At 41.3% G+C, this 12,107-nt stretch overlaps 1 protein-coding gene across 4 annotated transcripts in view; it reads right to left on the bottom strand.

Moving 5' to 3' along the window:
- The window catches only part of ANO4 (anoctamin 4), a 354,946-nt gene that overhangs the window by 85,298 nt on the left and 257,541 nt on the right, over nucleotides 1-12,107 (bottom strand). For all 4 annotated transcript variants that reach the window (XM_047788188.1, XM_047788190.1, XM_047788189.1 and 1 more), the window contains 3 exons: nucleotides 8,941-9,075; nucleotides 7,576-7,672; nucleotides 2,662-2,722 (listed from right to left, as the gene is read on the bottom strand). In XM_047788188.1, the coding sequence (XP_047644144.1) occupies nucleotides 2,662-2,722; nucleotides 7,576-7,672; nucleotides 8,941-9,075 (293 nt within the window). The remainder of the gene's footprint in view (nucleotides 1-2,661; nucleotides 2,723-7,575; nucleotides 7,673-8,940; nucleotides 9,076-12,107) is intronic.

A 12,107-nucleotide genomic window follows, 5' to 3' on the forward strand; every position in this document is an offset into this window, starting at 1 on the left:
AACTGGATGGTTTATTATATTTCATGATCATGTTTACCAATAGGTTCTAGAAAAAGACAGATACACCTTTGCCAGCCTATGCCACAGCCACAGCAGCACGGGATTGGAGACACATCTGTGACCTACACAAAGCTCATTGCCAACACTGGATCCTTAACCCACTGAGCAAGGGCAGGGATTGAACCTGCGTCCTCATGGATGCTAGTCAGATTTGTTCACCCCTGAGCCACGATGAGAACTCCCCCAGATACAACTTCTTGACTGAGAGGTCATTCCCATGACAGAACCTCTTTATGGTTAGCTCCCTCTGTTGGCAAGGGGCAGAGATGCAGTAAGAAGTAGCACAAATAATGAAGGATTTTGCAAGGCCCACAAGGGAGGCAACAGTCCCATGGGAACTGAAGACCGGGCCTCTTCAAAGAAAAGCTATGGAATCCAGCAGCTTGAGAGATTACAGCTACAAGAGATCCTGGGTCCTTACCCAGATGCTCCGAAATAACATGACTTGACTGAATTCTCTCTTTGCTTCTCTTTGGGGGATCGTCTTGCATTTTCTCTCAGGTGACTTCTGCACTCTTTAATTTTCTTCCACTAAGTTCTTTGCTTCTGCTTATTTCTAGGTTCTGACTTCAAGCTGCTCACAATTCCTTCTGGTCCCCAGTTCTACCTGCTGGTCAGTCTCAATCGTTCCCACCCTCTTCATCTCTCCCTGCATCTTTCAGGGTCAGTTCCTACTGCTGACTCCCTGGGTTTCTCCACATTTGCCAATCCATGTTCTTAAGAAGAAGGCTCTGGGAGGCGCTGCCCGTTCCTGTTTGGGCAGAACTTCAGGCCTTCTCCCAGGCCTGAGGTTTTCTTGCCAACCTATGATTTACCTAATCTTGGGACAAATGCCCACTGGGTGAAAGGGGCTGGAGTCATAGGGTTCAAAATATGTTCTTTCAGGAGTTCCCGTTGTGGCTCAGTGGAAACAAATCTGACTAATATCCATGAGGATGCAGGTTTGATCCCTGGCCTTGCTCAGTGGGTTAAGGTGCTGGCATTGCTGTGACTGGTATAGGTTGCAGATGCGGCTCGGATCCTGTGTTGCTGTGGGGTAGGCTGGCAGCTACAGCTCCGATTTGACCCCTAGCCTGGGAACCTCCATATGCCATGGGTGTGGCCCTAAAAATCCAAAAAAAAAAAAGTTCCTTCAACAGAGCTGTGGTGGGAGGACAACTTTCTTTGGAGGATCTTGGGGTAAGGAAGACATAATATATCGAGAACAAGCCTCCTAAAGAGAACAAGGTTTTATATTTGTCCCTGTCAAAGAGACCATTTAAACTTATTCATTGTCTCACAAAGAAATTCTTTTGGTAATTTTCTTCTCTTCCTCTTTTTTTTTCCCCCATCCACCCATCCTTCAAATAAATTAATCTCTCTGTTTTTAAAAGAAACACATCAAGTATTCCAGGACTGTAATCGTCTTTAAGGACCAGGAACTTATCAGGGGAGGAAAATTACGTATGCAAGTTATTGTTATTGACCCCAAAATAAACCAAGTGCTAGGGAAGTTCAAGGGAGGAAGACATCGTCTAGCCATTTCAGCTGAACCCTGAAAGACGGGGAAGATTCCAATATCCAGATTTGCAATATCCGGATGCAAAGAACAACATGAACGTAAGCCTTGCGTTAGTTGAGTTTTGTAACCTCAAAATTCAGATGTTGGTATTTTAAGTTCTAGAAGAAACCAGATATCCACCATAGGAAATTCAAACCAAACTGAAAGTACATAGTGTGAAAGACCTCTCACCACTGCTCATTTACCTTTCCACAGACGGTGGTTATTTCCTCCCCAAAGATAACCATCATTCATCATTTATGATGACTTCGTCCAGATGCCTTCCTATACTATCATATGAAAGCTTTCTAATTATTTGATTAGAAGAGATCATTACACTCACTTTACAAAAAAGTGGGTTCAGTATCTTCTTTGGTTAAGTAACTGAGTGAATGTTCCATCACGTCTTGTTATTATGGGCCTATGGGCTGGAAATGATTTAGAAGGACTCAATTTGGTTTTGTGAACAGCTCTTGTTTATAAGGGGTCCTTTTGACCAGAACTAGAAGAAAGCCAGCGGTGGGTATTCACACATTCATGAGATGAAAAGATTCCCCTCACAACAGAAGGCCCTGTATGGGACTGAGATGGGTACTCAGGTCTCTGCAGACTTTTGGTATTTATCTCTGAAGAAGGTGAATTTTATACTACTAATGGAATGCCAAAGAAACTGGTGAAAGCTTAAGATAAATAAGACATATTCTCTTCTACAACGTCAATTTTTTTTTTTTTCTGCAGCATATGGAAGTTCCCAGGCTAGGCATCAAATAAGAGCGACAGTTGCTGGCCTACGCCACAGCCACAGCAATGCAGGATCCTTAACCCACTGAGTGAGGTCTCATCCTCATGGATACTAATCAGGTTTGTAACCCCCTGAGCCACAAAGGGAACTCCCCATAATATCGCTTAAAAAAACTCAAATGAATAATTTATCGTCTTGTGTCTACTAGAATAGCTAACCAAATTTACCCAAGCTTCTTCCTTTTGCATCCAAAGTCAGACTTCTAAAGGAAGCACGGCCTATGATGGGAATTCGAGTTAAACGAATGTGGTACACTTACCCCAGACTGCCATGAAAACAGCAAAGAAGACGGTGGCTCCATTGTCAAAAAGATGAGTTACCTGGGAACATTACAAATCCTGGTTAAACTAATTTCTTATGTACAATATTCCAATTCACATTTTTTTCACATTCTGTAAAAAGTGCTCTGGTGAGACAATGAATTTTGCAGGGTTTCTCAGGGGAAAATTCCTTTTGGACCACGAGGAAGAAGGGTTTTTTTTTCTAACTGTGAAGTGCTTTGTATGTGGAAAGGAGAAGTCCTTCCACATATGTGGGTATCATTTAGCTGAGCACGTATAGCAACCTCCAGGGTGCTAAGAATTTCCTTTTGTGCACTATAAAAACCAATATATGTGCACATCTGCATAGGGATAGATTTACATTGAAGACCAGGTAGGTATTAATGCTGCCGATTTGAAGGCCTCTAATTTCGCCGGCATTGTTTTTAATGCCTCATTTATTCTCTTTGAAAATACGGCAGTTTCGTGGGTATAGTTTTGAGCAACCATTTTCCGGGCTGCCCTCTGGACTTCAACATTATAAAGAAGGGCAACCCCTTAACACAAACCACTTCCACCTTTATTAAAGCCTCAGGTAATCACTACATTTACCTCATACGCATACCACAAAGACAGCTAGCAAATACTTTACTGCTAGAAGAATATATTCAATTGTAATCACCACAGCAGAAAGCAAAAATATCTATTTCTGCTGCTAAACTGCCACGTTCATTTCCAGCTCCAGGATAAATCACAGCAATGTCAAGCCAAATTGAAACGATGACTGATGCGTTCATAAAGCATAACCTATTTTTGGTGCTTTATAGCTCTCTATAAAGTATACTTTACTGTCCCTTGGAGAATGTGCCAAGTATAAACCGCTCTTTTCCTATTATATCAGAATGTGAAGAATATTTCAAACTCTTCCAAAAGTTTATGGCTTTTCTTTCCTTAAACATAGGAGAGATGGGTAGCATTCAAACACCCAGTGTGAGAGAAAAGTCTAGAGCCAACTTGTTTCCATGCCAGAAGGAGTATTATGCTGTATATATGGAGGAGCGGGAGCAGGGGGGTTGTTCAGCATCCAATCAAGCCTGAGAGTCCCAGTGCTACATGATAAATACTAGGATATTTACGAGAACTTGGTGGCAACTCCCTGGACCATCAGTGAAGATTCTGGAATGGGTTGTGGTTGTCATGGCTTTCCCCTCCTCAGACCATCTTTCCTCCTTCTCTGGGTAACAGGCTTCTCTCACACAGGTCACGATGGGTCACATGGCTCAAGCAGAACCAATCAGAGTCCTTCCCTGGGACTGGGATGCAAACACTTGGAGAGAGACTTTTTCCTGCTGCAGCTACCAGTTTGGAAATATGTGAATCAGGAGGGGGGATTTAATAGGGATTTCTAAGCCCTCCTAAAATGGTAAGCTAGAATAGGCTACTGGCTCCCTCCCCAGATTAGACCTGGAGAAGCAGGAGAGTATATTTCAGGAACTGACAAGGCACAAAACCACACAAACAAAGATCCTGAGAAATGCCAGCAGAGACAGAAGGTTGCCTTAAACTGGCGAGGATGTGATGGTGGGGAATGGTTGTGGTTCCCAAGCAGGGTGAGAGCACAGGTTAGAGAAATATAGACGTGCCACTCTAGCTGCTCCCTCAAGGGTCACTGAAAATTAGTTTCCCCTCTCTCAGAAATCAGCCACAACAGGTCAGATCACAGTGCGGGTGTCCTTAGGGGTAATATCAGCGATGCTGAGTCCTGCTTGGCTGGGGAAATGATGAATGTAGCCAGCCGACTGTGGGCACTCACTTTTCAGCACTTTCCTGCTTTGACCTTTCTGTTCTGCTCTGTTCTAAGCAGGAGAGGGAGGGAGTGGGAGGGATCGGGAGCTTGGGCTTATCAGACACAACTTAGAATAGATTTACAAGGAGATCTTGCTGACTAGCATTGAGAACTTTGTCTAGATACTCATGTTGCAACAGAAGAAAGGGTGGGGGGAAAAATGTAATTGTAATGTATACATGTAAGGATAACCTGACCCCCTTGCTGTACAGTGGGAAAATAAAAAAAAAAATTCTAAAAAAAAAAAAAAAAAAAAAAAAAGAAGCTCCAACCAGAAAAGTCCTCCGACAGAGGGAGAGCATGCAGTGGTGCCTAGGACACCTTGTCCTTTTCTCTCTGCAAACTCACTAGGACTGGCCTGGACTCTGACCCTTACTCAAAGTGGGTGACACCTCCAGGGGACCAGCACCCATGGGCCAAAATAACAGAATATCTGGGAAAGACAGGTGCCTCCAAAAAAAAAAAATTCCAAACTAGGCAATATACAGCTTCTTAAACAGAGATTCCTTCTTTATCTTCTTATGACTGCATCTGTGGCATATGGAAGTTCTTGGGCCAGGGACTGAATCAGAGCTGTGGCTGTGGCCTACACCACAGACACAGCAACACTGGATCTGCATCTGCGAATGCCAGATCCTTAGCCACTGAGTGAGGCCAAGGATTGAGCCCGCATCCTCACAGACACAATGTCAAATTCTTAACCTGCTGAACCACAACGGAAACTCCCAGAAACAGAGATTCTACAACAGACCAAGAATTTAAGGAAGCATACAAATATGTGTAAAGATAAAGGAAGGGAGATGGAGGCCTGGAGCCATGGTAGTCAGCAGCTACCTTCCCCATCAAGTGAAGAGAACCTGTCTGCAGAATGATCACATGGACAGGTGGCTAAAGAGTGACATCTGGGGACCTGGATGACCAGTTCCAGGCCATGAGGCCCCTGTGCTCTGACCCTGTGAGCTACTCTGTATCTTTTGCAGTGAAATGAGCCAGCAAGTCCCTTTCTGCTTAAGCCAGTTTCAATTTGAGTTGCTGACTTTTGCAAATGCAAATGCAAGGATCAGGCGTGCAACATTCCTGATGAGCAAAAGAGCTATTGACTGAATTGGATCTGGGCTCTGGTTTGATCCAATATTTCTACGTATCCTCAGTCCCATGAAATTAGTCTGGCATTTCTAATAAGTTTTTCTTCAGAAGAGTGCATAACTGCAATTTTTAAATTCTAAGGCATTTAGGTCTTCATTTTATCCAGTTTCTAGGCAAGACCAATCTCCAAATCTAGAATCTGAACATCTTAAATCTCAGTATGGTACATGGACATGTTTTACAGTCAGATAAACTGAGAACCAGCTACCTACTGTTTTGTGACCAGGGATAGAAACGTACCTCTCTGAGTCTTTCAGCAAAATGGGAATAACAACACCTACATTGAAGTGGCTAGAAATAATAATAGAAGTACCAGAAATAATAATTAGAAATAATAAATGTAGGTTGCCTAGCTATTACTATAGCCATAGCCTACCTATTATTATAACTATTATTATTCTAAATCTAGATAGTTTGGTAGGGCAATGGCTCAAAAAGGCTCTACAAAATCTGAGCACCCCAGGCTATTCATGATGATCCTTTTAAGGAATTATTACAGATCTCTGAAAAAGAGAACTTCAATCAAGGCATGTCTTACCACATAACAAACACCCCCAACCAAAACAAACAAACAAAAAACCCCAAAAAACCCCTGGGCTTCTGAGAGTCCCCCCAAACAGGATTTCTGCATCTGTCATTCTGGTTTGTGATCTTTAAACAAAATTATATTACTGACCAAACTTTTTTGATCCTCACCACCTGTTTCCAAAGCTCACTGTTGAAATTGTCCTCATTTAGGCACATCTATCTGTTCTCCAAAGGTAGGGAGAGTAGTTTTTGCCTTTTTGGTCCCTTGCAGCACATACTAAGAGCCCAAATCTTTCTAAAATCACAGCTGGCTGCTCTTCTTCCCACCGGACTGGCCACCTGCAGTGCTAGAGTCAGCATGGATGGGCGGGCTCCTGGCTGCCTATGGAATGTTCTCTTACTTAAAACTGAACAAAACTCTGCCATGCCAACAATACAATTAGATGGATCCAAGTTACAGGGATGGCAGGGTTACCTAAAATCTGCCAGCCCCTTTTGCACCTGGATTCTGGGCAAGTTGACAGGCAGTGGGGCTTGGAAACGTCTTCATCAGTCTAGATGTTTCAGCCATTGCTTTGCACTAGTGATACTGCTCCTAAGTAATAAACTCTAGAAATGTGATGGACCTGTCTAAAATTTTAATAAAGACATAACATCAGAAAGGGGTATGTAATAACATATAGACGTAGTGGTGCTATGTATCTGTTTTTGGTTTTTTCCAAAACACTTTTATATATATATATATATATATATATTTTTTTTTGTTGTTGTTGTTCCTCATGGCATGCCATGGGGCAGAGAGAGCAGGCATCATTGCCTGCATTTTAAAGACAAGAAAGCTCAGGTTCAAAGAAGCTGTACTCATGCAAGTTCAAGGAGGTAAATAGCTGAGCTAGCCTTGAATCTAGGTCTTTTGGACAATAATGATGAAGAGGAGGAAAAGGATGGCAGTCATCATTAACTGAGATCTTACTATTTGCTAAACACTCTGCTCGCTATCCGTCTTATTTCTTCCAAAACCATCATGTGAAAGAAGCATTGCATTCTCCATTTTACAGATGAGAAAACCGAGGTTCAGAGGAGGTTAAATAACATGTTCTTCCACTGATAAGTGGTTAAAAAGTAGAGTCAAGATTTGAACCCAAGTTTCTCTGACTCTATCAACCGTGCTCTTCGCATCTTGTGATGATAATTAGAACCAATATATTTTAAATACATACATAGCAAAGAGATCTGAATTAGAGTACTGAATGATGAAGGTAAATCTCTCCTACAACATGAACTTGAGAATCAATGACTAGAAAGGACAGAGGGAATGTAGTCACTCCTTGTCTCTCAGGAAGGTGTCTCTTAAATTCACCCCCCCCCCCAAATGCCGCATATTTGAAATTACCTTGGCATAAACACAGCTGTCTGACAACCTCATGAATGGACAGTATTTATCACACACAGGACACATGATGATATCTGTAGCTTGGCAGACTTCTTTACTGGAAAAGAGAACAGAAAGGGATTGCTTTTTGATGACCTAACATAAAGCATTTTTCCCCTTCGATTTTGCCAGAAAATTTGACCAGTAAATAAGATTTACTAGATTCAATTTTTTTTCCCGCAGAAGCTTCTTAGCCTTTTCTTAGTTATTAATGTAAACAAGTGCCTGCACAGTTTAATAGCTGGATGAACCTACTTATTTATGAGGCTGTTTCTTGGTTTTTACATATTAATAAGTTAAACTCAGGAAAATACATGAAGCAAAACATTAGCTGTTATACCCAAATTATACAGAAGCCTCTCACAGCATGCACAGGTTTGAGGCAATTTCGTATCAAATTATGGGAACAATAAGATACCTACAAGTGTCAACTTTAATCTCTATGAGTATGATAAAATTAGAGTGAATAATGGAGGAATAAATAAAAATACTAGGGGTTACTTCTGGGACAAAACTACATACCTAATAATTTCCCCAGAAATCAAAATGTTTTTGTATGTCGCTTTTATTTTTGCAATCACTTTTAAAAGACATTTTCTTTTTTATGGCCACACCTGAGCTATATGGACATTCCTGGGCTAGGGACTGAATCCGAGCTGCCACTGTGACCTAGGCCACAGCTGCGGCAATGAGGGATCTTTAACCCACTGCACTAGGCCAGGGTTCGAACCTGAGCCACCACAGAGACAATGCCAGATCCTTAACCTGCTACACCACAGGGGGATCTCCAGGCATATTTATTTTTAAGATCATTGTCCAGCCTTGTAATAAGATCTCTGTGAATACCTTAAACTACATTCCAGTGAAAGAATAGTTAACAACGGTTAACAGAGAATCATTTACAAGGCCCCAGCCAGTTGGTGAGATGTCTTTTCAGCTCATGTTTATGGGCCCTTGTAAGAACATGTAATCGATAAAAAAGGATTGTTAACCCAGTCTTTTGCAGTTATTAGTGGGAAGGAAGAGATAAAAAGTAGAAGGAGAATGATTTTTAGCCCGTGAAGGAGATTGATTTGTTCTGTGGCCATATCATGGCTTGTATACCCATAAATGTCAACTTTGCCTCCTTGGTAGCTGGAGACCACTGTTGCCCTGGAGCAGCAAAGGCAGTGGATGGACAGACCCAGTGAACTGAACTTCTGAGATTTTTCCAGAAGAGACTGGGAAGAAGTTAAAAGGAAAATCTAAGTGCACCCATGATCTGTGAACACCCCCAAATCACACATACCCACCTTTAAACGTAAGTAAAGGCAGGATGCCCCGTACCTGACTTGGCAGTGATCCAGAGTTATGACTCCATACAAAAAGACAAATAGTCCAATGAAGGCAGCTGGGAAGAGCATGCCGGTGTACCAGCCCAGCCAGGCAAAGTACAACCCAATCTTCTCTCCAAAGTACCGCCTGTTTAAGACACAACAGCCTTGCAAATTACAGTGAAGCATTTAGGCCTTATAACCCTTTGCTCAGACATGTTACTTTGTGGTGGCCTTGCTGATTAACCATGCAGATGCAGACGAAGTAAGCCAAGAGAATAGAACATTTGACCAAGTCCAGGCTCTAGACTTACATTTCTTTTCCTATTCCTCTGTATCAGAGATAGAATGAGCCCTTCCATAAAAGAACACAATCATACACAAGCTTAAGAACACAGAATAAACCCAGCTCATGCAGGAAGTTATATATGATCCTGCTATTGATAAAGAACCAGGGGGATTTGAAGAGGTGGTGCCAACACATAATCTCATTTTTTTGCCTTTTCTGAATGTTTGTTTGTAATACATGTGTTATAATTATACAAATTTTTAAAAATAGTAAACAAAATTACTATGAAAAACTTTCAATATCCCTTTCAATATTCTGCATTTTTACAAGATGTTTACAATGACAGAATCCCAATGTATTAGAAAGAACACAAATTACTGAGATTCAGCATGAATCAATGCTGAGAGCAATTTTCCTTTCTAAGTGATGATTTTTCACAGGCACCAACATCTATCCCATAAATATTTTTCTGAGACTTACAGCTCGCCTAGTGCCCTGTGGTCTGTGAAGTTTGTAAGTGTCCAGGGAATTCCTTGGTGTTTGTTTTTTTAAACATCATTACTGTGCTTCTGTGCTTTTCAACAGCTACATTTAATAACTTAGAAGTTAATTATTTCTTAGTCCAACATAAGACTATTCTAATTATTTTTTATTCTTGTTCTAAACAAATGTTGACCATCTGCCTCCAAATACTGTCTGCTGCTTTTCTTTGAGAGGACCCAGTGGCTCCCAAAAGCAAGGGTTATTTATTTATCCTATCTTCTACTGTGTCCCAACAGAAACTTTCTACTCCCAGAAGACTTTCCCAACTATATCCTTATACACATATATTCATTTATTCATTCAAAAAACAAGGAACTATCTACTGTGTGCCAAGTACTATGCTAAATGCTGAGGATACAATGGTGAGATAAATAAGCTCGGTTCCTCATCCTATGAAGCTTGCAGGTGATAGAGGAGACACATATCAACCAATTAAAGAAATAAGTCTATAATTACAAAACAGAGGAAAGAGCTTCAAAGGAGAGGAACACAATGCAATAAGCCTATGTAACAAGGGCATTTGATAACTCTAGCCAGGGAAGACTTCCTTGAGGAGGTGACTAGTGTGTTGATAAATGAACTAGGTGGGGTTGGGGACAGGATAGAGTGTTTCTAGAAGAGGGAACAGAACATACAAAGGCCCTGTGGCAGGAGGGACCAGGTGAAATAAGGGCAGTGTGGCTGGCACACAGATAATAAGAAATGGGCTGGTGAGGTAGGCAGAGGCTGAGTCTTCATGAGCCTTTTAAGACCAGGCTAACTGCATTGATCTTTGTCTGGAGAGAAATGGAAAACCATGAGAGGGTTTTAGCCAATCCAAGGATATGACAGATTCCTATTCCAAAAAGATCATTCTGTCTGTAGAGAATGGATCAGAAGTGTCAGAAGAGACAAAAGGAGACCAAGTAAGGGACAACAGCCATAGTCCAGGAAGGAAGCAGTAGTGGCAGAGGAGATTCTGGGGTGTGGCCAGATTCCAGAGCTATGGAGGGAGCAAAATCTACATACAGGACAAGAGCTGCTTAAGAGATGAGAGTCCCCAGATGCTCCACAACATCATTCTCCTCAAATATTGCTTGTGCTTTTGATGCCTCTTCCCTTTGGTCAAACCAAACGCCACTGCTCTTCCAGGGCTCAGCTCTACAGAGCCTTCCACACAGGCAGTGACCTATATCCATCCTTTCCATTTTTCCTACTTGTTGTAAAACTTTTGGCCTCCAACAGACTGTATGTATACAGTCTTGTATTGTCTTCTAGTTGCCTCAAGTTTGCAGAGCTGCTTTTTCCTGAAGGAAACTGCATTTCTCATAGCCAGCGACCATAGCTTCTGTGTGTTTTTGCCAATAGTACTTGGCATTATACTAGGAACACAATGACAATTAATTAATACTCATTGAAAAACTGAAAAATCTTAATCAAGAAAATAGCATGGATAGGAGATGTTTTGCCTGCAGCAATATTCTGTAATTTTTATCAATGGAATCCTGTAATATGGGACTGAGGCTGGGGAGAGAATTTGCTTTTATTTTTCCCTCCCACTATTTTATCATATGTTGAGGCTGGCCAAAGGCCAATGATCTCATCTCAGAATATATTTTCCACTCACTCAGATCATCTGAATCATTTGTTACTCACACAAAGAATGGGACACAATTCATCAATGTCCTTGCGTCAACACGAGTAAACCCTTGTAACAAGGTCTCTGGCAGGAAGAATCACTATCCAGGGAGATGAAATGTAAAGTGAGTTGTCATTATTATTTCATTTTCCTCTGGGCTCATTTTTTAAGGGCTTAGAGAAAAGTGAAATAAATCCAGCTAGGCTAGGAAATGAGACATGACCTTTTTTCTTTCTTTTTTCCTGCACCTGCAGCATTCAGAAGTTCCCTGGCTCAGGATCAAACCTGCACCACAGCAGTGACCTGAGCCACAGCAGTGAAAATGCCAGGTCCTTAACTGCTGGACCACCAGGAAACTCCATGACTTCCTTTTTATAAGGAATTCCTGAAGTATGGATTGTTACTACCCAATCTTTATAACAGTGTCTAAATAAATAATGAGATGTCAGTGTATAATGCTGCCCACCATGGCAGAAAACTGGGCCTCTATAGTCAGTTAAAGGAAACACACATTTTTACCACACAATTATCATAGGTTAAAAGCAGATATACTTTTTTTTTTAACCTGCAGAATTAAAACAATTTTTAAAGGTTATTAATGTTAAATGAAAATTAAAACGTCTGAAATTTATTAAAATGACAGCATCCTTTATTTCCCAATTGCATTAAGAGTAATTATATTCCACTTGTCACTAAGGTATGTAAGCAGCGTTACCTCTTGACAGCTGCT

Source organism: Phacochoerus africanus, chromosome 7 (assembly GCF_016906955.1).
Source record: "Phacochoerus africanus isolate WHEZ1 chromosome 7, ROS_Pafr_v1, whole genome shotgun sequence".
NCBI classification, from domain to species: Eukaryota; Metazoa; Chordata; class Mammalia; order Artiodactyla; family Suidae; genus Phacochoerus; species Phacochoerus africanus.